General features: G+C 47.5%; 1 protein-coding gene and 1 long non-coding RNA gene across 2 annotated transcripts; one reads left to right on the top strand and one right to left on the bottom strand.

Annotated features, from left to right (window-relative positions):
• Positions 1–1,903: 1,903 nt before the first annotated feature.
• On the bottom strand, positions 1,904–26,886 carry LOC132655460 (uncharacterized). Its single transcript, XR_009593270.1, has 4 exons — positions 26,846–26,886; positions 2,960–3,101; positions 2,520–2,646; positions 1,904–2,126 (listed from the first exon to the last, which is right to left on the bottom strand). It is a non-coding gene; the product is annotated as an uncharacterized LOC132655460 (long non-coding RNA).
• LOC132655066 (T-cell leukemia/lymphoma protein 1A-like) lies at positions 9,296–14,413 on the top strand. The gene is made up of 3 exons (XM_060386191.1): positions 9,296–9,409; positions 13,767–13,934; positions 14,360–14,413. The coding sequence occupies exons 1-3, from the start codon at positions 9,296–9,298 to the stop codon at positions 14,411–14,413; spliced, it is 336 nt and encodes a 111-aa protein (XP_060242174.1).
• Positions 26,887–27,630: the final 744 nt, after the last annotated feature.

Here is a 27,630-nt window from a genome sequence, read left to right as displayed (position 1 = left end):
TGGGAGATATCAATGTCTAGAGATGGAAGGGGAGGACCAAAACAGCCTTTGTTTCTGACATCAAAGGGTGTGTTCCAGAAGTCACCCTCAGTGAGTTTTGTCATCATTTGAGACAGCTCACTGGTATTCTTCTTCACCATTTTTACTGAGGACCTTTTGGATGTTCTTGGTGAAAGGCACTTGGACCAATACCAGCTTCCATTCCTCCCCCTCAGCATGATGCTGTATAGCAACGTCCTCTAACTGAAACATTTCTGTCACAGACGGAAGTTCCTTAAGATTCAGAAAGTAAACTCTCAAGTCTCAGTCCTTGAAACTTACAAGATTCACCAGCCCCTCTCCTTCCCCCTCCCTCCCCCAAGGCAGTGAGGATTGCAGGGCAAAGAGGAGACTCCTGCTGGAGGTCTGGGGATATAGCTTTTGTGAATCATCACCCATGCTAGGATGATGCAGCTGCCTTTGAGTCAGCCACGAACCTGCAAGAAACCCCAATATGCTCACTGGTTCCCCAAGTCAGACTCTGGTGGAGCTGTTAGCCTGTTGTCCACACCCTGTGAGCAGCATCTGTTCACGTCTTTCCAGAAGGCACACAGCAGTGCCTACAGATGACCAGCACTCCACCTAGCCATCTTCTTCTTGAGGGCTGCACCTTCCGTTCATTGTTGGATCCCTTCTTTCCTTGCCTGTGCTCATTCCTTCGGGTTCCCCAACCTTTCTGATTAGGTTCCATCTTCCTCAACTTGGATCCTCCACAGCCAGAGACAGAAGGTCACAAACTTGTTTCTACAGCCATTACCTCAACAGCCTGGGCCTCCACACAGTGCCAACAGCTGTCCTCCATCCCAGCCCTAGCTTTCAGTTACCCACGATCTGTATGAGGCTGTAGAAGAGGCAGGCATTCCATACCATTCTGCCAGCAAATTTGCCAGCTTCATTTACGCCTAAAGCCTTCATTATGTTTAGGGCCTTTAACTTGTCCATCTGGGCCTCAATTTTTCCATCCACTAGATGGACATAATTCTATATAAGGCACAAATCTGTGGTGTGCATGTGACAGGAACTTCTGTACCACATAAGTCTATATCAGGTGAGGCCTTTCAGAGGTGAATCCTGCTCACAGGGCAGTGAGAGAACTAAGTAGAAGGCAATAATCCATACAATGCTCACTGCTTCAGCCCTGCCCTCACCCTCTCACACATTCCATTGCCCTTCTGTCCCTCTACCTCTAGGACTATCCGAGGATACAGGTGACCCTCTGCCCCTGTTAACTGGATCCAGCCCCCTACACCCTCTCTTTATCTTACCCTATATTGTGAGGCTATAATTTCTTGTCTCGTTAAAAATAGCCAAACCAATAAATAATAGTTCTTCTGAAAAAAAAAGAAGGAGCTGCTCTCCAAGCAGGGACTACTTGAAGATGTCTGAGGCCACATTACAGGCAAACAGCTCAGTGGGGAACATCTCTCTGGAATCAGGGAACTCTTCATAGATTTTAATCACATTTCTCAAGAACAAAAACAAGACTTACTCCCCCCACAAGAGAGTCCTCTTCATTTTACAGTGAACAGAGTCAGCTGAGCTGGATGACAGAGAAACAAAACCCACAGGGACAATTGTAGCTCAAGTCGGCAGCACACAACCATCACCAAACACCACCAAGCAGACCCTGTGTCGCCCTTCCCACGCATAGAACACAAGTCCCCTAAGAGAGACAACGCTCAGCATGGCAAATGACTGGGAAGGGGGGCAGGGACAGCACTGAGCCTCCGTCTGACTCCGCCTTCATTTTAAATCTCATCTTTCAGGAGGGGAAAGAACACTCAGACTTTGTGAAGAAGCACGCTTGAATGTCACATCCTTAGGAAAGTCACCGAGCCTTAGTCTCAACGGCCTCACCTGTCAAATGGGACCAGTGCTCTCCTTTCTGACAACCTCTGCAGCGGCTGCTACACGGCAGCGCAGAAAGAGGGCAGGCATGACGTGGAAGCCCCCCATGAGCGTCACCTTCTGAAGTAGGGGGGTTATACTGTGGAATGCCTTCTTCCTACTTTGTTGCAAGGGTGTCTGAAGAAACCCGGTGACGCCTTCAATAGCTGGAGGGACCGGTGGGTCGCTGGCTTCTCTACCTGGCAACACAGGTGAGATCTCTGTGACTGCCCACTCTCCACTGACAGAGACCCGCTAGAGAGACCTCCCTGTGATGAGGCCACTCTTGGGTCTGCTGCCAGGTGTGACAAGATGAATCAACCTTGCCGGAATGTTGAGCAACCTCAACAGCTCCCTCCATCCTTTCGACCTGACTTCCACCTGAGGGCAGGGGTGGAGGTTAGTGACAGCTCCGATAGAATCCACAGCCGTGTTTCCTTTAACCATAACTGAGGTGCAAGCAGACACCTTGTCAGAAATGATAGTGGCCAGTGATCCATGCTCGCATGGAGGGGGGCAGTGAGAGGGAATGAGGCTATATGGCCAGCTCTTACAATCTTCACCGGGGGATTTCTGGAATGAAGCTCTCTCACCTCGGGTGGAGGGAGTACACCCCAGAGGCAGTAACGTCTGGAGAAATTGGTTTTCTCAGCTGGCAGTGTTCCTGGCATCTGGCTTCCAAGAGTTGGGGGCGCAGTCCACAGAGCACGGGGCAGCTCTCTGCAACAAGGAAAGATGTGGTTCAAAATGTCAATGGTGCTGAGGTGGGGAGCCCTGGCTAGCTGTTATTCAGGGGTTCTAGAAATGGTTCAAGCTCCCATGACCCTCCTAGCCTTCACTTCTCTTTAACGGCAAATGGCCTTGGCAGGAGGTTCCTGACCAACCACAGTGGACACTGTTAGCTGAGCAGGGGAGCCATCATCAAAGAAAGGGTCTCTAGAATACAGTTCTTTGTGATGGGTTTATGGGACTCATGCTGAAACAACACACAGGACCATTCAATTCTATGTTGCTATCCAGTGCAGGACATTACCAAGAAACACTTGTTTCAGCTAGTTGTCCCTTCACTTCCAAAGTCTTCATGTATACAACCAAGCACCACATTTACAAATCATGATGCCATCTTGGGAGTATGTTAAATTTGAGTGAGATCCATCATTTGTGTCCTCGTTAACCTGTCAAGAGAAACATGAGAAGTATTTGTTATGCGCAAGACATGAGGCTGCAGGCTGGAATTCCAAATGAGCTCCAAGAGGACACACAGATGGGAGCAGACACCTGCAGAACAACAGCTGCATGGGTTGGGTTTGGGTTGGTATAGAGGCCAGTGGCAGAAGCTGCCCAGCTGTCCCTCAACCTGTTCCTGTCCTCCTTCTCCTACACACACACACACACACACACACACAGTGAGTGAGTGAGTGAGAGAGAGAGAGAGAGAACACTATATTCTGTTCCAGGCTCTCTGAACACTGAGCTGTGAGCCAGAAGATATGAGCATCATTTGCCTTACTCCATAATAGCCTCTCATGCTTGGCCTCTGTTCTTTCCCTATTTCCAATCCAGATGCCGGGGACCTGGCATGGTACCCAGAGATTCTATGGGGTTCACAGCTGCACTGTGAGTGAGACATTAATACCTGAATAGCCACTGGGGAAGATGACTCCTCAACATGAATACATACTGTATTAGTCAGGTCTGGGGGAGACAGAGTGAACAAGATGGTAGATGGTGGGTAGATGGTTCATAAAAGCTAGGAAGCTCCATAATCTGCTGTCCTGAGACAGAGACAACTAAGTCTGGACGTGTCATTCAGTTCAAGTCAGAAGCTTCAGACCAGAAGACTTAAAAGAGCAAGTTGTGGTTCAAAGGCCTGACCCCCCAGAGACAGGCAGATGTCCAGGGCCAGGAGAAGGGAGACCCTCTCAAAAATGCTGCCCTTCCTCTATCAGTTTGTCCAATTTGGGCCCTTAACAGAGTGGAGGTGGTTTTCTTTGCTCACTCTACTAAGTCAAATACCAGTCTCTACAAATACCTTCAGACATTCCCAGAAATGGTATTTCATTAAATATCTAGGAATCCCTAGTGTAGTCAAGTTGATATATAACATTTCCTGTGCCCACACTGGGGGGAGAGATCAGTCTGCACTGGGTCACGCTACTGACATGTGAGGCTTTCTTTGTTGCCGTGCCTAGTGCAACATGCACTGAGGTGGAACTTGGCCCTAAACCATCATTTCCAGTGAAGCTGGTTCTCTTGTGCACAGGGAACGTTTACCACACTCAGGTGATCATCTTTCTGAATCTTTTTGCTATGGTTGCTCTAGGCTGGATAGCAGAGGCTTTAGGAGGCCAGTCTTCCCGGGAGAGAAGCTAGGAGACTTGTCTCCTTAAACACCCTGCAAAAGCACAAAGAAGAGTTCTACAGATGCACTGAATGAGGAGTAAAGACAGTATTACTCCATTTCAAAGACAGTATGAGGCCTTCCCCTGCCAAGCCACTGTGTAACAACTTAGCTGTGATAAGACTTCATGACCAAGGCAGCTTGTAGAAGAGTTTCTCTGGGGCTTACAGTTTCAGGGACTTAGAGTCTAATGACCATCATGGCAGGAAGCATAGCAGCAGGCAGGCATGGCACTGGAGCCATAGCTGAGAGCTTACATCTTGATCAATAAACATGAGAGAGAGAGAGAGAGAGAGAGAGAGCTGAGAATGGCATGGACTTTTGAAACCCCAAAGCCTGCCCCGGTATCACCTCCTCCAACAAGTCCACACCTCCCAATCCTTCCTGAACAGTTCCACTAGCTGAGTATCAAGTATTCAGACATATGAGCTTATGGGGGCCATTTGCAATTAAACTACCACATTGGATTTAATTTAAGGCTCAGAAATTTAATGTGTGGTGTTAAACAAATTACTGTGAGAATAGGAACTAGAAATCTGTTTAAAAATTATAGGGTAAAAGGACTACTCCTTCCACCCCCCAAAAAAATCAGGTTTTCTTTTTATTGACTAAAAGCCAGAAATTTCCCCAGGCCTATGGGGAAATGTAATTTTTGCCAGAGCTAGGGATGCCAGAAGTATTTAAGCCAAAATATCCCTGGTTTATCCCTGGCCAGAGAATCTGGGGATACTAGAAGAGGGGGTGTTTTAGCCTTAAGTATTTTCCCCTAAAGAACACCCCCTCTCCTGAGAACCATACTAAGGACATCTCTGAAATCTCAAGGCAGCTCAGCACCTGAAACGGAAACTAAGCAGACCATCCCATCCCATCCATCCAAAAGAGCTTTGGCCACTGAAATGCTCTCAGGGCTAGCCTACTCAAAGGCACCTCTCCTGCTGGATAGGATCTCTACTTACTGCCTCCTCCACTCCCTACAATAAACTGCTTCTTTCTGGATCTCACCTTCTGTGGTCCGTGAATTCCATTCTTCGTATCTGAGGGACAAGGACCTGAAAGATACTGGCTTGGGCTGGCTTTGGTGGTCTTTGAATTTTCAGGGACCCTAGCTTCCTGAGTTGAGCTCTTCCAGAGCTAGGAAAGGCTCTGTTGCTCTCAAAAAGTTACCCCAATATTCCACTATCATTACATCATCATGTTCAACCTGCTTCTAGCATCAGGGTACCTTCTTTACCACAATTTCTGCATGAAAAATGTTGATCCCAGGTCATGGCACTTGGTGTTGGCCATCATCATTATCATTTCCAAACTCTCAGCATTTAGCACAGTGTCTCAAAGCAGAGAGTTTGTTGATAGGATGAATAATTCATTAAAAATTATCCAAGGCAGTGAAACACAAGGGGAGAGAGACTGCTCACCCAAAGCTGATTCAGCTACCATAATTAATTCCGAAGATACATTTTGTTGGCGTCTTTTCAGCAAGGATTCTCCCCTAGACTTAATTAGGAAAGCAAAGTCAACATCTTATCAGGGTGCTTATCCTTTTTCATGCTCGTCTAAAAAAAAAATAAGCCTAAGATGCTGTTCTGTTTAGCACAGCAAAAAGTGTTACCCCAGGTCTTTGCAAAACAAAGTACCAGCTGGCTGTGCTGTCTACTTCTAAAAGCAAAGCAGAGGACAGAGAACCTTAAAGATCCAAGAGGCAATGGGAAGCACCTGTGAAATGACAGGAAGGCCACTGAGACAGGAAAGGCCTAGCCTGGTGTGATGGCACATGCCTTTAATCCCAGCTCTCCGGAATCAGAGAAAGGTGTTGCTCTGCTGAGTTCCAGGTTAGCCAGGACTGTAAAGTGAGACACCCTCCCTCTCAAAAACAAAACAAAACAAAACAAACAAAGCAACAAAGGGCTTGGGGGGCGGGGGTTAAGAGCATTAGTTACTCTTCCAGAGGCTTGAATCCCAGTACCACAAAGCAGCTCACAGCCATCTGTCACTTCAGTCACAAGGCATGATCTGACGCCCTTTCTGGCATCCACCAGCACTGCATGCACACAGTGCACAGAGAAACATGCAGGTAAAATTCCCATTCGCTTAAAATAAAAAAAAGCAAAAACAAAAAGAAGGACCTTAAGAACAATCTCAAGTTTAGGGAAAGGCCCTGGGAAGATTCAAATTACCCAAACTTTCCAGCCAGGAGTCAATAGCAACCCCCTCCAAAGCTTCTATCCCCAAGCACTTCCTGGGAGACCAGCAAACATACCAGCGTTTTCCCTCAGTAGCTCCCTAACCCAGAATCCAATGCAAACGCAGTAGTTCATCCTGGCACCTCCATGGCCAGGCACCAATACCAGAAGTCTGTGTTCACAGTCTGAAGCCCGGATACCGCATCAGAAGATTAATAAGCCAAGGAACTGGGGAAGAACTCACAGCAAATACTTCCACTCTTCCAGGAAAAAAAAAATCTAGGAAGAGCATTTGGATGTGTCTTCTTATTACAGAGAGTGGGAAATCAATACTACCCTTTGGTATCAAACCAGTACGCTAATGCTCTGTGGGGTCAGGTTACTTGGGAGATAACTCGGGGCTGGTGTGAAGGTAAAGCTGTCAAAGCGACCAAAATCCTGCTGGATGAGCTACAGCTGGGCAAGGTGTCCAGGTCTACCCAAGTGCAGCCATTGTCTCGTCCAGTGCCCTGTTAGGGGGCCGGGGCTGGGCAGACTGCAGTGGCCTGGGAGAAGATGCGTCACAAACATGCTTGTTTCCTCTTCAGCGGAATGGAGCTGGAGAGGACTGTGGCAACAAGCCCTTGTGCTCTAATTGGTTGGAAACCATGAGTAGGCATGGGCAGTTTTTCAGACAGCCCTGGGCCCTGGAATGCTGAGGGATGATGGAGTCGGAGACTTGGAGCTCTGACGCAAGAACTGGAGACGTGGAGCTCCTCAAAAACCACGGACTTAAAGCTCCAGCTACTCCAGTGGGAAGCTAACCGGGCTGGGTTCTGACGGTCAACAGCGTGGCACTAGGCAGCTACTGACACCTGAGCTGCTCAGCTGAGCATCAGCTGGGACAGCATCAGCCAAAGCCAGAAAGTGCGGCAGCTCTTCAGCCCTGGGTTGTGGAATTTACATGAGAAAAGTATCAAAGCTGCCATTTGCCCCATCCCAGTTTCATTTTTCTTATTCTGGAACCCTTATGAAACGCCACGAAAGAATGGTGTCTATGCTTGCTCAATATTAAAAAGCCCTTGTGTAAGCTTACAGAAATATTTCAAAGTGAGGAGAGAGGGAATCGTATTCCTAGAGCCCTCGCCTAGCAAATGGATAATGCATTTTTCAAGATCACATAGGAAAACAGTGTGTAGGGGGAAAATCACCAAATTTAGTGACATTCTGGCTCCTGGGGCCACGGATATGCTTGGAATGGGTCACCCTGGCTCCTGGGGGAACTCTTCCCCATTTGCCACAAAAGCTGTGCCCAGCAGCACAATTTAAACTGGTCTCCTGGGCCGGTTGACAAGGCACAGTGGGTGAAGGTGTTTGCCACCAAGCCTAGGACAAGCTGAGTTCAGCCCCAGGGACCTCCCTGGTAGAAAAGGATGACTGACTCCACAGTGTTATTCTCCAACCCGTGACCCCAAATAAAAACACAACAATGGATTAAAAACAAGCAATTGTCTTATTATTCCCAAATCTGCATGCCCAGAACTTCCCCCGACCAAGCTCATTCTGAAAGTCTTTATCTTTCTCTGCAGCTATCTGGGTCTGAGGACAAAGAGCCTGTCTGAATGTGAAATGTTAAGACCACTAAGAGCTGCTCGGTTTGCTGGGCTCAGGTCTTGTCCTTGTTGCTTTTCCTGGTTAATCTGGACGCACATGGCAAACCTCAGGCTAGCTTGGCATATCTGGGGAATTTGACCAGATGACCACACCTGATCGCTCATTGGCCTTCCAAAGACCACAGATGGCTTGCTCAGTGCGTCCTCGGACTGAGGGAAAGAGCTAGAGGGTGGGGCTCCGAACTGCCGGCTGAGGGGCTAGTTGAGCAACAGGCCTGGGGCTGTTTTCACATGTTTTTCATTAATTCCTTAATTGCCTTAATGGACATGTGTTACTGTAAAATAAAGGGGAGTTGTTTTTCCCTATTTGTTTACAATGAGACAGTTTTGATTGAGCAATTCAGAGACTTTCCAAAGCCATTGCTCTTCCTGTAAAGGAAGGGTTTCTTTTTTAGCATGGGTCAGGAATGATGTGTTAATAAAGTCGGAGCGAAAAGACAGAAAACCCATTTCGAAAGAGCTATTAGAAGACCACAACCTAATCAGAGCCATAGAAAAAGTCATGTGGGGAAAAGGGACAGGACTGAACTTTGCAAAGGAAATTGCCTCTGACACCCAAAAGGACAGGCTGAAGGTGACAGAGAGAACACGGGAGGGTCCAGGCGTGAGCCAGGCTTTCCAGGTTTCTGACCCTAGAAGATGTGTAGATAGACTTGACTCTGGGTGGCCGGCAACAGGGGTGTGGCCTGAGTAGTATGTGTGGCCAGCCATATACATAGTGGCTGACCTGGACCTCAGGGTCTCACCATAAAGGAAGCAGAGGGCAGGTCTCCTAGGACAGGAACTGGATACCTTTGTGGAGAGGGGCAAGACCGCCTGCGGCCTTGAAGAGGCCCGAGGTCTGATGCGGTCAGGTCCACAGTCCAAGACCCTGACTTCCAGAAGTCCACTAGGTTGTCCAGCATCCAATTCTTATGTTCTCCCCACCCACACCGTCCCATGGTTCTCCCTCTTCCCTTCCCCTCCCACCCTACCTCTCCCAGCCCCACCTTGCACCAGGGCGGGGGGGAGGGGAAGGGCAGGTGCACACCTGGTGGTGATAAACAGACGAGGTTCTCGTGCCCATCACCAGGTAATAAATAGCTTTATCTGAAACCGCCTTCACAATTTTTTGCTTCTTGCTCTGACCAGATGCCATGGCTCAACAACACAGGCCAGAGAGACCCCGGAACCCTGATCGCCTGTGGATCTGGGAGAAGGACGTATACGTGGATGAGTTTCGTCGAAGCTGGCTGCCCACAATCAAGAAGGTACCAACCACCTTGGGGCCAGCAGATAGGACAGCAGGGATGTGCCCTGTTTGGGCCTAGGAGTCCTGGTAGCTGGGGACCAAGGGACAGAGGGTCCCTTGTGCCTGAAACAGGGCTAGGGAGGTCCCTGATGGAAGAACTTCTGAGTCAGGCCTGGTGGGGCCCCCAGAGGGTGGGAGTACCTGCAGGGCAGTACACAAGCCCCCCTCACACATGGCCTGCTGTGTGTGACTATCACTTAGGGTGAGACAAGGCTTTCCTAAACCATAAAAATTGGAATATCTTTAAGGTAGCTAGCAGTGCCACGTCGAGTATAAGATTTAAACTTTTGTTTGCGTTGGAAGCCTCAGGATGGGTCTTAATGAACGTTGGTGTTTTCAAAAGAAATCTCGGCTAGAGGTACTTTCCGCAGAAATTATTGAAGAGAGTTTCAGTTGTAAAGCCAATGAAAGCTAGAAAAGCAAAATTAAGCTGCCGGGACTGTAATGCACTGTCAGATACTTGAGGGGGAACGGTCGCCTCTTTGCAAAGTTGGGCTTGTGAACCTTGAAGACGAGGGGTGCTGCTAGCAGATGGTGGAACCAATTTGGGCCCTTGAATTTACATTCTTGCTGTCACTTTACAAAATGTTAAGTTTACCTACATGTAGGTTTTTGGTTTTTTGGTTTTTTTTTTAAGTTTTTACTTTTCAGTCAGATATGGGAAGACAGCGTAGGTGGATGGATATTCTTTTAAACATCAGGTTAACAACTACCTTTTCACCCAAACCGTGAACCAGAGAGCATTTCAGTGCTGTTCCAGGGGTTGTCTGAACAGGAGCCTAGCAGCCTAGCAAGGCACTGAAGGAGCCAGGGTTCTTAACATGGAAGCATTCACTGATATTGCTAAGGAACAAGAATAAAGCAGTTTATAACCGTGGTCAGGCTGCCGACTAATGAGTTGTGAATGCTGGTGGTTACCCACCTGGCAGCGTGATCGGAATCAACAGTTTCAATTTATCCCCTCGGCAGAACATTTAACAAAACTCGTTTCACCTTGGAAAGTGACTCGTTAAACAAGTGTGGATGCTTGGTGCTTATACTGTTAGGCCCAGCAAGAGCCTAAATATAAGAAGGTATGAAGAGAACTCAGGAAACTAATCATCCATCGATGCAAAAATGCAAGAGACTCTTTTTAACCATTGTACAATGGGGTCACCCCTGCTGGTCAGCTAGGAGTGGCACCGTGAGACAAAGAGCTTAGGTTTTTAAAAGACACAAGGTGGGAATCTCCTGGGGTTGACTTCTTAGCAAGTTAGGATTGGATGAAGTGTCTAACTTTTAAAATAATTGGTTGGTTCTGGGCACCATTAGGTCTGGTCAGCGCTGTCGTAAATATCTGATCTTCAAGTCAGTTTGGAATTTCCTGCCATCCACAGTTAAATGTGGGGGGTGCTTAACTCCTCCCATGTCTGTTCTGAGGAGTGGGGGTTACAGGCTTTGGATCAAAGGTCAGGAGAAGGATTGGTGCCATTTGGCCCAGTTTCCAAACAAAGCCCATCTCACCGGTGCCAGCCGGTGATTTTTTTTCTCCATTTAGTAGAGATCTCTGTTGTTCTCTTCCTTATCTCTGCCCTCACAGATGGCTAATGTCAGGAACTTTTACATTCTTCGGTTCTCTGGAGAAGCACTAAGAGGCTTTAATTAACGTGGGCCTAAAACTTGCAAATATAAGTTATAAGGCAATTAAAAGAAACATAGGTTACAAAGTTAGTCTGATTCTTTCAATACCAAGCACTGAGGGTTTAGGGGAGTATGGTAGAACCCCTATTCTACCATATTGGGAAGGCAGTGCAGTGCATATGGGGTTGGCCAACGCAGTAAGGAGGCTGGTGGCGAGTCCTGTGCGAGAAAGGAAGGTGAGATGGGGGGAGGGGAGAAGAGTTGTGCTGTAGTACATGTGAATTCAGTTTGTAATGGCTCGTCTTTTTTGTTTGTTTTTGGGTTTTGGTTTTTCAATACAGGGTTTCTCTGAGTAATAGCCCTGGCTGTCCTGGACCAGGCTGGCCTCAAACTTCACAGAGATCCACCTGCCTCTGCCTCCCAAATCCTGGGATCAAAGGTGTGTGCCACCATGCCTGCCTGGCCTTGCAGGTCATATTCCTGAGTCATTTTGTTTGGAGTTTCACATTGCCTTTCCTCCCAGCCTCCCCCAACCCCCAGCGGTACTGATGAACAAACCCAGGGCTCTGCGCATAAAGGACAAGAACTCTATTGCAGAGCTACAACTCAGCCCTTTGTTTACACTTCTTTCAATTTTGAAACTTGGCCTTGTTACTTAGGTTGACCTTGAGCCTCCTTTATAGCTCAGGTAGGCCTTGAACTTAAGAATCCTCCTGCCTCTGCTTACTGAGTAGTGCATTGCAGGCCTGTGCCACTTGGCCCCACCTGGTCTTAATGGAGGTATCTTGTAGATTTTAATTGTATGGGCTTTTTTGTTTTGTGTGTTTGGGCAGTGATTTTTTTTTTTTTTTTTTGGTGTTTCCATCCCAAATTGGTGGGTTAAACTCATTTTCAAGAAGCTGGTTGAGATGGTTGAGAAGGTAAAGGTGCTTGCCACCAAACCTGATGGACCTGAGTTTGATTCCCAGGACCCACATGATGGATAAGAGATGATTCTGCAAGCTGTAGCACATTAGTGCTTGTGCGGTGCTCACCCTAATTTCAGCACTTGGGAGGCAGACACAGGTGCATTTCTGTAAGTCTGAGGCCAGCTTGGTCTATAGAGCAACTTCCAGGCCAGGAGGAATGATATGGTGAGAGCCTGCTCCAAAACAACAAATTTTAACTCATGTCAGTTAATAAAACTTGATGGTTTATCACTAATCTAACATTGTTTTATGTAATATATTTTTATTTTTATTATATACATACATTTCAACAGAGTGCTAAAGAGGGAGGGAGCTCTTTGTAGATTTGGGGAGGCTTGCTGTAGACAGTAGGAAACACAGACATTAAACAAGGCATGGTAGCTAGAATGAAGACTGGGGTGAGCAGGACAGCAGGAGAAGAGGGAGGCAGAGACAATCTTGTTTAGGCTTTGTGGGTTTCTTTGGGCCCTGGACTCACTCTGTGCATGAGGGGAAGGCGGCATCAGGAGGCCAACAGGTAGACATGAATTTCGTATCCCCTCCCCACCCTGTCATCTAAAGACATTGAGGAGATAGTTGCTATAGCCCAGATGAGCCATGCTAGTAGTGAAGAAATGCTACCTGTCACCAGATTCAAAGTGTTAGGAATGAGGGTGGAGGCCTCAAGAAAATGACCACACAATCCAAAGCATTCCAGCAAGACAAAGATGTAATTCTGCAGGCTCCCTAGATGTGCCAGAGGGGGCCTGTGTCTCACACTGATAGGTCAAGAGTTCAGCCTCACATTTTTACATTATTGAATAACTTAAGAGCTGTGCAATTGATAAGCGAAGTGCAACTTTGAAAACAGAACACAACCTTGAGTGCATAAGATATTAAAAAAAAAAATGTGCTGACCGAAAGAGGGATTTTTTGCCCGATGGCATCATGCCAACCTCTTTAGGGATGGCATTTCCTTTGTCTCATTCAACCCTCTGAGAGAAAAGACAAGCATTTCATTTACTGTTCCCACAGGTTGGTTCATGGATAAACACCTCCCTTGAAAGATGACAGCAAAATCAGAGTCAAATCCCTGGCGGGGCTGGGGTAAGGCTAGTAAAGTGCTTGCCTTGCCAGTATAAGGTCTCAACTTCGATGCCCAGAGTTCAGGCTGAGAAACCCGCTGTGGTGGACATTGCTAGTGATCTCGGCACTGGAGAAGCAGATACACTCAGATCTCTGAAGCTCACTGACCCACCAATAATAGCCAATTTTTTTTTTTTTCTTGGTTGGTTTTGTTTTAGGGGGGAATGTTGTTGCTGAGGTTGAGGTTTTGGTTTATGGTGAGCTCCAGGCCGCTGAGGGGCATCTCGAATAAGTAAAAGAAAAAGTGTCTAAGAAATGATACATGAGGTTGACCTCTCTGCTCCAGAAGAATGACCCCCAAACCCCCAACACACACACACCACACATACACGGGACCAAGCTGGAGGACTAGATGGCTTTCCCTAGCAACAGGAGGGTCTACAGGACAAAGAGCCCTTGAAGGATGGTTAGATGCTAGCCCAGCCAATGTCCCTAAGACTGTGTACAGCCCATGGTGCTGCTACCAGGGACCATATCTGTGCTTAGTCTGTTAGGTCAGCCCCAGGCTGCTGAGTGACAGGATGGACACTGCTTGTTGTACCTGGAGGAGCCTGGCAGCGGTGAGCTGGAGGTCTGAAGATGTGTTCTGTTCTTCCTCTGCAGAATCATGACAGACTCCAGGTGATCTTTCGCCAGGAAGACGTCCCCTTAGGGACTGGTAACACCCCAAAGCTGAAAAACTATAAGCTGCCTTTACTGTATCAACTATACCCAGGGGATCGGTACCGAAGCAGTGACTCCTGGTTCTGGAAAATAGTGTACCACGTCAAGGCAAGCACAGTTCACCCCGGGGACTGAGCTGGTAACCTCTAGTAGTCCTGGGCTTTGGTCCTGGCATGGGCTAGCTCTGTAGTCCATCCTAGCACCAGAAGCTAAGCTGGTTGAGGAGAACTAACTGCAGATTTGTTGAAAGGAAGAGGAAGGAAGGGGGCAGAGAGGGAGAAAGGAAGGAAAAGAAAGGGAGGGAGAGAAACTGGTTAGAGAGATAGAAAGGACCATCCTCTGAGGTCTTAGCCAAACCCCTTGGCACACGGAGCCCTCTGGGGAAATCACTGACTGAGACCAGTAGAGAGAGCTAGTCAACCCAACTCAGGTTTGAGTGCAGTCCCAAACTAAAGAAAGCTGAGCCACAAGGACAGGGGAATTCTCAGGGCTGGTCTACTCACTCCCTTGTCTCTCTCCTTCCCCACCCTCAGTACAAAGGGGTGGAGGACATGTTACTTGAAAAGATGTACTCCGACGATGAATAATCTGTGTCACAGTGAGGTGAGCACACTGGAACTCCATCAGGAGGGAGGCGTACCCTTCTCCATGAAAGCCATGCCAGCCCCTCCTAGCAGCCTCTCCTCAATGCTCAGGGTGAGACAGACTTTCCACAGTTGTCCATGTCTCCCCTTTACCACCTTAGGAGCTGCAGCCACAACTGTCTTTACAGGGCCAAACAGGTCACCATTGTTCCTGATTGGTTGTCTATTAAGAGACAACTTCGGGGCCATCTCATCAGCTCAGCTGGGCATCCACAGATGTTATGTTGAAGCAGGTTTCTCCATCTTTTCTTACCCGCTCCCCTCACTGTGTGAGTGGTTTGTCCCAAGGGCTCCATGCCTTATGCTGCATGAGCTATGAGGCTCAGCCTCAGGAGCCAACTGACCTCACCCCCACCCAGCAGCCCACTGCCTGCTCCTAGTCAGTGCCTCTGACCCTTCCTTCTCATCTCTCCCCAGGTCCTACAGCTCCTGTCTCCCTCACCTACCCTGGTCCCGCAGGGGAGATGTTTGTACTTGTATTGCCTTTGTTTGCTAGTCAGGCTCTTTCTCATCCACACTGGACTCCAGGAAGAAAAAGCTGGACAGAGGCTGCCCGTCCCATGATGCTGTAGCCTGTTCAGCTGCCTTCTTTGGCCCTCAGTTCTGCTGCCTGCCTGCCTAGTGGCCCCAGAGAAGATCCCAGTTCAAACGTCTCCCCTCCATACCATACCACCTCTGCGGTATCTGTGCCTCTGATGTTCTCAGCTGATTTCTCAGTCTTTCCCTTTTGTCCCTCAGGGCAACTAGTGTCTGGCTTTTGAACTTGCCCAGTCCCTCATTGGTCCCTCAGCTAGACATGCACCATGAGGGACCAGGACTAGTCATTTAAATCTGGCCAGGCCCTGGATCAGCCATGTCTCAAGATGCTGAGCCTGTATCCATTTGACCTGTGAACCCCCACCTACTCAACCAACTTAGGCTTGGCTGCAAAGCAGTGTAAGGCCTGATGGCTCCAGGACCCTCAGGAGATCCCAGGATCTTGCAGCCAGGAATAATGCAAACCTGGGGCCTACTTCCCTCACTAGAGCAGGAGGTCAGGCAATGGAGCTGGTTCAGATAAGCCCTCAGATCGCCCATTTATGGGCTCCCTGCTTCAAAGGTACCCATATACCTGGGTGCTGCTGTTTTTAATGTAAACGTTTTATGTTGCTAATTAAATGTTTCTCACCTAACTTGTGCCAAATTGGCTTCCATCTTGAGCTAGATGCTAATAAGGGAGAAGCAAGGGTCACCTGGAGTCTCCCAGTAAGGATGCTAAAAGGGAATGTCTGGGGATTTCATGTGTTTCTACTTTAGAGGTAAGGCTGGAATACAAAGTTTTACGTAGCTAAATTCTCAAACCCCAGTGCTCTTGAACTTATGATTGAGAACCATTAGAGGCAGCAACCTCCAAGCATCCTTGTTGGCCAGTCCTGGTATCTACCCCCTTTATATGGTCCTAGCTTCTCAAATCCTGACGACCTTCAGGTCCAGATGCTCTGCTGTCTCCTGGAGGGTGCCAAGTCTGTCATTGCACACATGCCTCCTAGTCTCAGTGCCAGCAAGTGGTGAGCTCACGTGAAACTGTGCCCACCAGTCCATCCCTCCAGCCCTAACCAAACACCCTCCCCACACCCCTGCCTGCAAGGACAGCCTAGTCCACCTGTGCCTGTCCCCTGTTTGCCCTCATGTTCCTTATGAGAAGGGGCTCAGAATACAAGGATGTCTTACTGAGAAAAGGAGGCAGAAAGGGCCTAGGGGCCACCCTGCTTTCTTCCTATCTCTGTGTGTCTGAAGTCTACAGAGGCTTTATGAGAGTGGGTTACAGGCTGTGGTCCAGGAGCAGAGCAGGAGAGACCTACAGATGCCCATCAGAATCCCTGAAAGAACAGTCATTTGCAGGAGTCTTTACTGTGACACACACCTGGCCACCATGAATTGTGCCTGGTGCTGTGGCTATAGCAGCCAGCACAGCAAGGGCTGTGAACATACAGATTCTGCTCAGAGAGACGATAAACTTAGCAATACAAAACCCCAGAAGAAAACAGAGCAGGTTGAGGTATGAGCGAGTGGTTCTTGCCTGAAGGTGGCCTTGTGGACATGTCTATGGGGCACACGCACCTGTACATATACGCTCGAGTGAATGTGGAAAGGCCAGAGAGCAACCTCAGTGTCTTCCTCTGTTGCTTTCCACCTTACTTTTTGAGACCAGATCTCGTGCTGAACCCGGGGCTCACTGATTTCCTACAGTAGTTGGCCACCATGTCCCAAAGAGAAGGTAGGCAATCACAGGGACACCTGGTGACACAAGGGACCCTTAGCTGTCCCTTTCCTGGTAGGGTAGCACCCAGAGACTCCACATCTGGGAGTGATTTGTGGCCCAGAACTTCTGGCATGAAGAATGATTAGGCCTACCTAAGACACAAGCACAGTGAAGTGACCTGTTAGTGTATGTGTGGGGGTGTGTGTGAAGGTGAGGACGACTTACCATCTCATGAATATTCATGGTGGGGTGTACATATGCTTAAAATTATGTATCTCTCTCTCACATCTAGAATGCATTTTCTGGAGCCCATTCCCACTCTAGCATGTTCCCTCTACTTTTTCACTACTGTGTCTTGTCCAGTTGTCTTACACACAAAGAACCTTAGCCATCACTTCATGGGTTGCCCTGGGACTCATGGCACAGGGATCATCTTGTCTCTGGCCCTTCCCAGTACGGGGATTACACATGTGCTCTACAGAGCCCAGCTTTTAATGGGATGCTGAAGACCTGATCTCGGGTCGTGGTGTTTGCACAGCAAGGACATTACTATCTAATCCATCTCCCCAGCCCCAAACTCATTGTGATAAAAAGCACCTGATATGAAATCTACCTTTAGTACACTTCTAGGCATATGGTGCAGTTTTGTTACTTTTATAAGCACTGTTTTACAGCAGGTTTTAAGACTCTCTTCCTGGTGTGCCTTTCAAATAGAAGCTTTCTGTCTCCCGCTCTCCACAGCCCCCGGCCACCACCACTTCATTTTCTGCTCCTATGATTTGCATAGCTTTAGGTATCTCCTGTAAATAGAAGCATTCAGGATTCATCCTGTTGTGACTGGCTTGTTTCATTTAGTGTGATGTCCTTAGGGTTCAGACCTCCAATCACACCTCCTGTACATATGCCACACAATTTTTAAAAAAGTGATTACAGTGTGCTAATTGCACAGTTACCATAGAGCATCTTCCTTAAGCCTTACAAAGAAGTGAGAAACTTGCAAGAGATTTTCTGTTAGGGTGGGACCCTTGGGAAGGGCCGTTTTGACCACACCACCATGGAGTCACTCATGATAAAGTGGGCAACTGCAGCTAAGTGGTTCTTGGTCTTCCAAGCGAATAGCCAGATCCTCACCCAGACATGATGAAAAAGTCCCTCTGGGAGGAGTCAAGGAAACTGCCAAGCTACTGTTTCTGATTCATCAGCCTTTTCACGACCATAAATACCCATTGGCTCCTCTTAAGAACTGAGGGCTTACTGCTTCTAGAATTGCCAAAGCCAACTGCAGTCTAACTTTGTCCTGGTTTTGTTTTGCAGTAGAAGTACTCTCCTTACCCCTGCTTTCCTGATGAGGGCAGACCCAGAGACCAGCGGTTACTTTCTCCAAGTCACTGGGGGCCTGGCCTGGGTGTGGCTGGAATATGCCTTTCTGGCTACCAGTGGTCACTTGGGTGGTCTGCCTTGGGTTAAGAACCAGGCAGGAAGGCAGAGTATTTGCAGCAGGCCAGAAGAAAGAGCCATATAGAAACGGGCAGTGATCACAGTGATCAGGACCCTGTGATGGTCTCTCTAAGGCAGTAAAATCCCTATAACAAGGGTAAGATGGGATGTCCTGCAGCCAAGGGTCAGCCAGTATGCCTCTGGACATGGAGCCTGGTGTGGGTGAATAGAAATGCCACCAGTCAGAACAAAGATTGATGCTAAGAGCCTCAGGAAGCCAGGAAGTAATGGGGTCAGGATGAACTCCAGCTACTGTGTGGAGAATAGACCCTAAGGGGACAAAAATAAAAGAAGAGAAACTAATTAAAGTTAAGAAGCCTACGTCAGGAATTGGCAAGAATTTTTCTATAAAGGGCCAGATAAGTATTTGGGACCTTAAGGGCCATAAAGTCTGTTTTAGCCATTCAATTCTGCCATTACTGTAACAGCCATAAATAAAACATAAATGCTAACTGTGGGCGTGTTCAATAAAACTTTATTTATAAAAACAATATTCTGAACATATTTGACCCATAAGCTATAGACTTTGACTCCTAGTGTAGGTATTACACACTAGGTTCAAAATTGCAGTGAAAATACTCAGATAAACAAGTAAAGCTTTTAGGGTCAGAGTGTGAGCCTTGAGACACTCTTAAGCCATGCTCCACCACTCTTCCTCAATAGACCAATTAAATAATAATGAAAAGCAGAAAAAGGAAATCCAACACATGCACAGTTGAGAAGGGGAGCAAAGAGTTCCAATGACACCCTAAATCCACCCAGGAGTCCTAACGTGGGATTTAGAATTCTGCAGAGGAGCAGAGGTGAGCATAGCTACACAGTCTCCACTGAGGCATGCTCCTGCAAGGTGGTCTGACAAGTGGCTGGACACCTGTGAAATCTTCCTGGAGACAAGTCCCCCTGCTAGTTGGTGAACAGGGGAAACCAGCATTGCTCCCCTCCAATGATGATTTCTCCTCCTTCCTCCTCCTCTTCCTCTTCCTCTTCCTCTTTCTTCTCCTCCTCCTCTTCCTTCCTTCCTCCTGTTTATGTTGCTTTTTAAGACAGGCATCTCTGTAGTCCTGATTCTGCTGTACCTTATGTAAACCAGATTGTCCTTGAACTCCAAGAGATGGCTCTGCCTCCCTAGTGCTGGGATTAAAGCCATGCCATTATTCCAGGTCTTTTCCTCAGACTTTTTTTTTAATCCAAGCCACTGCCAGAAAGCACTGGCCATTCTTCTGGCAGAGAGTCTTCCCCAGTTAATCTTTCCAGGAAATACTTATAAAGCCCCACCCACCCAGAGATCAACCATCACAGAGGACATGCTTCCTGGGAGCCAGTATGTCTGTTACTCACAGGATGAGATTCTCACCAGAATGGAAGAGGAAGTAGAGCCATGAGCTGTTTATGAGAGGAAAAAATGGGCCTGAAATGTGTAGAGGTCCTAACTCTAAGGCCCTTAGAATGCAAATACATTTGGACAGGGGATCTTTGAGGAAATGAATAGGGCAAAATGGGGTCACCTGGCTGGAACCTATGATTGGTGTCCTGGTGAGGAAAGGCAACTGGGACACAGACTCAGAAGGGGATGACACAGAAGAGAGTGTCTACAACCGAGGAGAGAGTCCTCAGAAGAAACCATCCCTCTCCCCACCTTGCCATCAGCTTTCTGGCTGCTAGGACTATAGAAAAATACAAATCCATTCATTTTTGTCACTCAGTCTGTTATGGGCCTGAGTCCCTGGGGCACCTGCCAGAGTATCCAGGTTCCTGTTCCAGGGCAAAGAATTGGACCACAATTAGAACTCACGATTAGAAATGAGTTAGAGATGGTTCCTTTAAAAATGGAACACGTTCTTAGAGGTGAAAGTGGGCCAGTGAGTTCCCAAAAGCCCTGGGCCTCCAGGGGCTTGGCCTTTTTTCTGACCTTTACATGGCACCCAATGCTCCCAGGTTTGTGTATCACAGGCTTTTCTCGGGGACACTTTGTTCCTTAGGGGGAGGCCCAGGTCGGGAGGGGCCTCCACACTTCCTCTGCCAGTGGGCTGCTTTTCTGTTGATTTTGATGCTTCAGTCTCCAGTCCCTAGCCTGCTGTCCCAAGTCCGTGGTACTTCATAGGATGCTCCTAGGAAACTAATTCTGAGTGTGGAAATCATGACCTCCAGAGAGCCAGCAGTCTGTGAGGCAGGCCAAGGCACGGACCAGGGCCCTGCCCAGAGCAGTGGAAGCTGCTGCACGCTGCTTACCACGACTGTTGATTGCTATGGGTTACTGAGGTATGTGTTTCTCAGTCCTCACGACTGTTGATTGCTATGGGTTACTGAGGTATGTGTTTCTCAGTCCTCACGGGAGGGAGGAGACAGATCTATCCAGGTGAGCTCCAGCCTGCAGTGGTGGGAAAGTGAGACTCCCAGTTGAGCTTGCTGGTTTTCAACAAAGGGTATGATGGCATGAGACACCTCAGAGAGGAACCAAAGCAGCCATCTGAGACCTTACAGAAATTAAACGTCCTAGAAAAGCCACCTAGAACTTCAGGGACTCTGGCATTCTGAGGTTTACAGTCAAGAATTCAAGATGAAAATTGCGGCCTTTCTTGATTGTCACTGCTAGTTTATTATCTTTCTGTCTAGATTAGAAAATAAGGCAAGTTGGGTTCTGTAATAGAAGTTTTGATTTCTTTGTATGTTACATAAGTATGTTTTGTTTTAATCCCCAGTGTGGGACTTTGGTTGGGCTGCAGTTTGTCCACACGTGTTTGTTGTGCTCCGGGATTCTTTGCCAGCTGATAAGGGCCTTTCACGTGCAGCATAGAGAGGGGTGTGGTCTAGGATTCAGAGCATAAATATGAGAGCTGAGTAATCGAAGGGAGATGCATGTGGCTGCATTTGGTGTTGGCGTAGTAGTTTGCAGAGAGCAGAGACCAGAGGAGACCAGAGACCAGAGACGGTGTTGCAGTTTGGAGCAGATAGATGGAGAGAACTGCTTTAAGGCACAGTGGCGAGGAGGAGACTGCTAGCCGTGTCTACTGTTGATGGAGATTGTTATAGATCCCTAAAAGAACCCCTTGACCCTAATTAGCAGGAAGAAGTAAAGGAGTCTGGGCCCTCACTCCTCACTAACCTTTGCTATCTCCTATTTAAGCCTGGAGGGTTGTGGATGGGAGGTAAAGGCCTAAACACCCCAAATGAAGCAGAGTTTTTGTTTGTTTGTTTTTTTAAAGACCACTGCAGGATTCTGTCAAATTTAGCATGTTACCTGGCAAGGCATTCAGAAGAAGGGACATGAAGGCCCTGTGTTTACAGAGGAGTGTTTGGGGCCCAGGGCTGGGAGGGGTGGATTGGTTGGAACCTGGCAAGGGATCTGCATACTGTATTCAGGGAAGAACTCCATGGCTGGGGTCTAGCCACTTTCTTATTTATCCTTTTACTGTGGCTAAATCGTTCCTGAGGCTTTTAGAATCTTTTTCATTTTTTTCTTCATGTTACACAGAACATTTTTATTTTGTAATATAATAAACACCCTCCCTCTCAAAAACAAAACAAAACAAACAAAGCAACAAAGGGCTTGGGGGGCGGGGGTTAAGAGCATTAGTTACTCTTCCAGAGACTTGATTCCCAGTACCACAAAGCAGCTCACAGCCATCTGTCACTTCAGTCACAAGGCATGATCTGACGCCCCTTCTGGCATCCACCAGCACTGCATGCACATAGTGCACAGAGAAACATGCAGGTAAAATTCCCATTCGCTTAAAATAAAAAAAAGCAAAAACAAAAAGAAGGACCTTAAGAACAATCTCAAGTTTAGGGAAAGGCCCTGGGAAGATTCAAATTACCCAAGCTTTCCAGCCAGGAGTCAATAGCAACCCCCTCCAAAGCTTCTATCCCCAAGCACTTCCTGGGAGACCAGCAAACATACCAGCGTTTTCCCTCAGTAGCTCCCTAACCCAGAATCCAATGCAAACGCAGTAGTTCATCCTGGCACCTCCATGGCCAGGCACCAATACCAGAAGTCTGTGTTCACAGTCTGAAGCCCGGATACCGCATCAGAAGATTAATAAGCCAAGGAACTGGGGAAGAACTCACAGCAAATACTTCCACTCTTCCAGGAAAAAAAAAAATCTAGGAAGAGCGTTTGGATGTGTCTTCTTATTACAGAGAGTGGGAAATCAATACTACCCTTTGGTATCAAACCAGTACTCTAATGCTCTGTGGGGTCAGGTTACTTGGGAGATAACTCGGGGCTGGTGTGAAGGTAAAGCTGTCAAAGCGACCAAAATCCTGCTGGATGAGCTACAGCTGGGCAAGGTGTCCAGGTCTACCCAAGTGCAGCCATTGTCTCATCCAGTGCCCTGTTAGGGGGCCGGGGCTGGGCAGACTGCAGTGGCCTGGGAGAAGATGCGTCACAAACATGCTTGTTTCCTCTTCAGCGGAATGGAGCTGGAGAGGACTGTGGCAACAAGCCCTTGTGCTCTAATTGGTTGGAAACCATGAGTAGGCATGGGCAGTTTTTCAGACAGCCCTGGGCCCTGGAATGCTGAGGGATGATGGAGTCAGACTTAAAGCTCCAGCTACTCCAGTGGGAAGCTAACCGGGCTGGGTTCTGACGGTCAACAGCGTGGCACTAGGCAGCTACTGACACCTGAGCTGCTCAGCTGAGCATCAGCTGGGACAGCATCAGCCAAAGCCAGAAAGTGCTGCAGCTCTTCAGCCTTCCGGTGTCAGGGCTTGCCATACCTCAACACACCACCCTTTGCCTGCAGGAGGGTGCCTTGTCTTCATAGCTTTCATTGTTCCATCCTTGGATAATACTGCTGCTTTTCTTCGTATGACCAGTGCAGCCCTCTCTACTTAAAAATCGTACAGAGAAACGGAGCCTCTTATTTGGCCTTGTGTTGTCTGGCTTACTCAAAACCTGAGCTGCCCATCCTGGTTGCGGACCCTGGAAGAGAATGCAGTATTCAAATAAGGGATTGTAGTACACCAGTCACTGGCCTCCTGCTGTTAAACTCTGCACTTCTAAGGTTCCAAGCCTGTCTTGCCTGGAACACAGCCTTCTAAGGGCCGTCTGCAGCAGCTGAGATGGAGGCGAGTGTCCTGGAGCTGTAATGGGGGCTTTGGTTACACTGGTTCTTACAGCTATGGTGTTTCCAGGGTAGTTGGTGTCCCAGAGACCTGGACTTCCATGTCGATCAGGCCAGTTCCAGAGAAGGGGCTGCTATTTAGCTGACTCTGGCCCACTCCAGGCTGTTAGGTAAAAGGGTGTGTCAGCTGCCACTCAAAGGCCAGAGTGGCTGCCTGTTCCTGATAGTTTCACTCATCTCCACAAAATTATAGGATACTTACAATAAAGACCTAAAGAAATGACCACACTTAACCATCATTCTAACAAAACTAAGAGCGTTTAACCTCCAGCAGCACCTTCGGTTAACAGTGTGCTTAACACTGCTTGTCCCCTGCCACAGTCCCCCGGGGACAGTCGGGTCCCTCTGTCTCACTCCTGCCTTACGTTAGCACCGAGGATGAAGCCACATTTGTGAACACACAGCTGTTCTGCACAAACAGCTCCAGATATATACAAAGGTGTTCCTCCTCGTGGATCTACTTCCTTTAAGAATTCCAAATACTTCAGAATGTTTGCATCCTGGTCAGGCTGTGGTGGCACATGCCTTTAATCCTGGCACTCAGGTAGCAGAGGCCAGGGAATCTCTGAATCTGAGTCCAGCCTGGTCTACAGAGCAAGTTCCAGGATAGCCAGGGCTACACAGAGAAACCCAGTCTCCAAAAACCAAGAAACTAAAAAAAATATATATATATATATTTAAAACTCCTTGCATCTTGGCTGAGCCACAGAGCAGTTTTTAGCTTAGCAGAACAGGTCACCATTTCTTCATCTGTGAACGAAGATCATCTCCTCATAGGGTTTTTGCAGGACTTAGAGTAAATTCATATCAAAAGCTGGTGCTGAAGTAACTTTTTGTAGTGTGCACTGCTTCACCCTGCTCCCTTTTCTGAGGCGGTACACCATATTCAGCCTTTTCTCACCTGATCCAGTTTTGATGGCATTCCCATGATGTATTAACTATTATCTATTGCTGTGATAAACCCCATGACCAAGGCCACTTAGAGAAGATGCTTTATTTGGGGATGACGGTTACAGAGGGAGACGGGTCCATCACCATCATGGTAGGGAAGTGTGGTGGCCGACAGGTAGGGCAGCCAGAGCCGGAAGCAGGGAGGGTGCCCTGAATGGCTCAGGGCTCCCGAACTTGAACTTCAAAGCCTGCCTCCACCGACACACTTCCTCTAGCGAGGCCACCTCCTCACCCTCCCCAAACAGCTCCATTAACTGGGGACCAAGTAGCATCCGAGTCTACAGCAGAGAGGAGGACATTCTCATTCAAACGACCACATCCAAGCTGTGCCACTTTACATTGTCCCATTCCGAAGTGTCTGTCCAAGGTCAGGCCATGTGACTCCAGCGCCTTACCCCTGGGCTTATCTCAGGGTCTTACACTCTCAGGCACTGAGATCTACAAAAGCAGAACTGTGGGGAGTTATCCTCCCAGGGGTAGCTCTTCAGTAACAGAATAAGAGATGGCCCTTTTCCACCCTCCCTGTGTGGGACAGTGGTCCTCAAGCTTTCTAACGCTGTGACCCTTTAATACAGTCCCTCATGCCGTGTTGACCCCCAACCATAAAATTATTTTCGTTGCTACTTCATAATTTTGTTACTGTTATGAATTGTAAATATCTGATATGGAGGCTATCTGATCTGAGGCCCCCAAAGGGCTTGAGACCCACAGGTCGAGAACTGCTGGTGTGAGAGGCCAGATCTCTGACAGATCTAATAACCAGCCAGTGTAATAATGGCTCCCTGCACTGCATTATCTACTCATTTTATCCCCATAGGTCCTCATTCCTGGCTTTTGACATTGTATTTATAAGGTTAAAAAACTACTATTAGTCTTTAAGTTTCTATCACTTGGCAGGGGGTGGGGAGAGGCAAGGGAAGAAGTCTACGTTCTCACTGGAGTTGGGATGCCATCCATAGTTTCTAGGAAGGAACCCATCCCCCACCCACCCAAGCAGATGCTTTTTTTTCTGTTGACTCTACTTTCCATCAATTCTTGATTTCCTGCTGATGCTGCTTCCTTACTAGATTTTGCAGTAGCTCATCTCTCTCCCATCTCAGACGTCCCTTTCCTTGTACGGGCCGCCATCTTCCTCCTCTTAGTGGACAAGTTTCCCTGTCCAGTACTTTATGAAGCAAGAACTCATTTGGTCTTATATAACCCACCCTGGAGCTTGTGGTGTATCCTAAGGGCAGTGGCCTGCCAGATTCACAATTTTAAAGATCTCACTGTGATATCAGGGGTAATAAAGATAGGAAGCCAATGTAGAAAAAACAAACCAGCCAATTTAGAGAAATTTTAGGCTACTAAAAGAATGCAGAGAAAAAGAGCTGGCGAAAAGCCCAAGCAGCAGTGGATTTGGCAAAAGAAGCTTTGAGTTCACCTTTTCTCTTTCTCTTCCTCCTTAGGATTCCTGCAACTCAGGGTAACAGCAGCTCCAAGATTTCAGTGGGAGGAGGGAGCAAGCTTGCAGAGTCTGACAAAACAAGCACTTTCAGCATCAGGGGACTCAAGAACCCACTGTGAGCTGGCATCTTGTCCTCACATGAAAGTGCTGTTTCATCTCCAGGCAGAGTACAAAGCAACCAAGGGGAATTAAATTAATAAGCTGCATAACGGACAAAGACCCACTCCATCCTTTCTGTGAGTCACTCCGGCACCGAGGCCCCCAGCTTTTGTGCCGATTAACAGGGGGCTCTCACTTGGGGACAGGAAGCCTGATGTCAGTCCGCATAATTATCCTCATCATCTGTGGGCATCTTGGAGTGGACAAGGCCCAGGACCAGCTTGTGTACAGCTAGATCCAAATTATAATACAATGATTATTCATGGAGTATTTGAATGCATCTGGGGCTATTTTTTATGTACTTTTTTTTAAAGCAGCCATCATATTTTGTTCCACAGCTCTCTAGAGGTCAATTATCTTTCAATCTACAGATGAAGAAACTGAGGCTCAGAAAACAGTGGTTTCACTAGAATCATGCAATGGCTGCTTTTCTCCATAGCCCGACATGGCATTGAAATTCCTCTTTAATTTCTTCGAAAAATTATACTGCACAAGTCAGAAGTACTTCCCTGGATGAAAGAAGAGTCCATCATCATTGGCCTGATTCTTTTGTTTGTGTGTTTTTGTTTTTTTTTTAAAGTTATTTCCCATCTAGGCCTCTTTGCTTTTGTTTATAGCTTTTCCAATTGTCAAGGACCCTCATCCGCAGGGACAGTCTTTCAAACCAATGACTATCCTTTTCTCATAACTGTCAGCACCTCATGTGCCTTTTAATAACACTTACTGGTCCTTTAACCTTAACAATGAGCAGCCTTGAGTTAAAAGAAGACAAACAGCAAAGGGGCCTGGGCTGTGAGCACACCCACACTGAGTTCCCACAAAGAGTACCGATGTCAGGCCTGAACAAAGCTACCATGAATATCCATGTACACGCATTTACATTCATGTACATCACACAAATTAAAAAAATCTCCCTCAAACTCAGCAGCTCAAAGTACACATGCTAATTTCCTTACCCAGGTTTTCAGGGCCAGACGTCAGTTTCTCATTGTGTTGGTTGCATTCATCTGTAACAGGGGAATTTGCTTCCCACTTACAGGTGTGGTTTGGGAAGGGCTTGGATTTATTTTTATTCCACTTGACACTCCTCTCCCTCTACATCCACATAAACACCGTTCATTCTTTTCATTCTGCTCAAAGAAAGTAACACAATAATTCCGGAGAAATTCTTCGGGCCAGCGTCTGCCTCTGACACAATTACGTGAATCTAGTTTCAAGTGCGAAACGCTCCTTCCTCATGCTGCAGCCATTATCTCTGCCTCTTGCTTTCCCATGTTCCCATGGAGATTTGGTTAGCTGTGCTGGGTACCACACTGCATGAATGGGTCACATTTTAGCTATGCATTGCTTCATGAGACAGCTACAGGATTTTGAAGAATCATCTTTGGTCATGAGAGACTAAAAAAAAAGTGTGGGTTCTAGTGGAACAATCAATCCATAACCTCAGCTATTTGGGAGGCAGAGACAGAAGGATCAAAATTCAAGGCCTGCCTGGATTACAGAGAGTTCAAAGCCAATCTGGGCAACGCGTCATAACCCTATCTTAAAGGAAAAGTTTAAAAAGGGGTGGGGTGAGTGTGTGTGTGTGTGAGAGAGAGAGAGAGAGAGAGAGAGAGAGAGGAATATATAGTTCTGTAGGGAAAGGTAAGAGGTCTCAGGTTCAAACCTACTTACATATAAAGCAAAAATGGGCTGGCTCAGTGGTTGAAAGCACTTGTTTTTTTTACAGAGGACTTGAATT

This window comes from Meriones unguiculatus, chromosome 7 (genome assembly GCF_030254825.1).
Source record: "Meriones unguiculatus strain TT.TT164.6M chromosome 7, Bangor_MerUng_6.1, whole genome shotgun sequence".
Taxonomy (NCBI): Eukaryota; Metazoa; Chordata; class Mammalia; order Rodentia; family Muridae; genus Meriones; species Meriones unguiculatus.
This window is presented reverse-complemented; position numbering and strand designations above follow the sequence as displayed.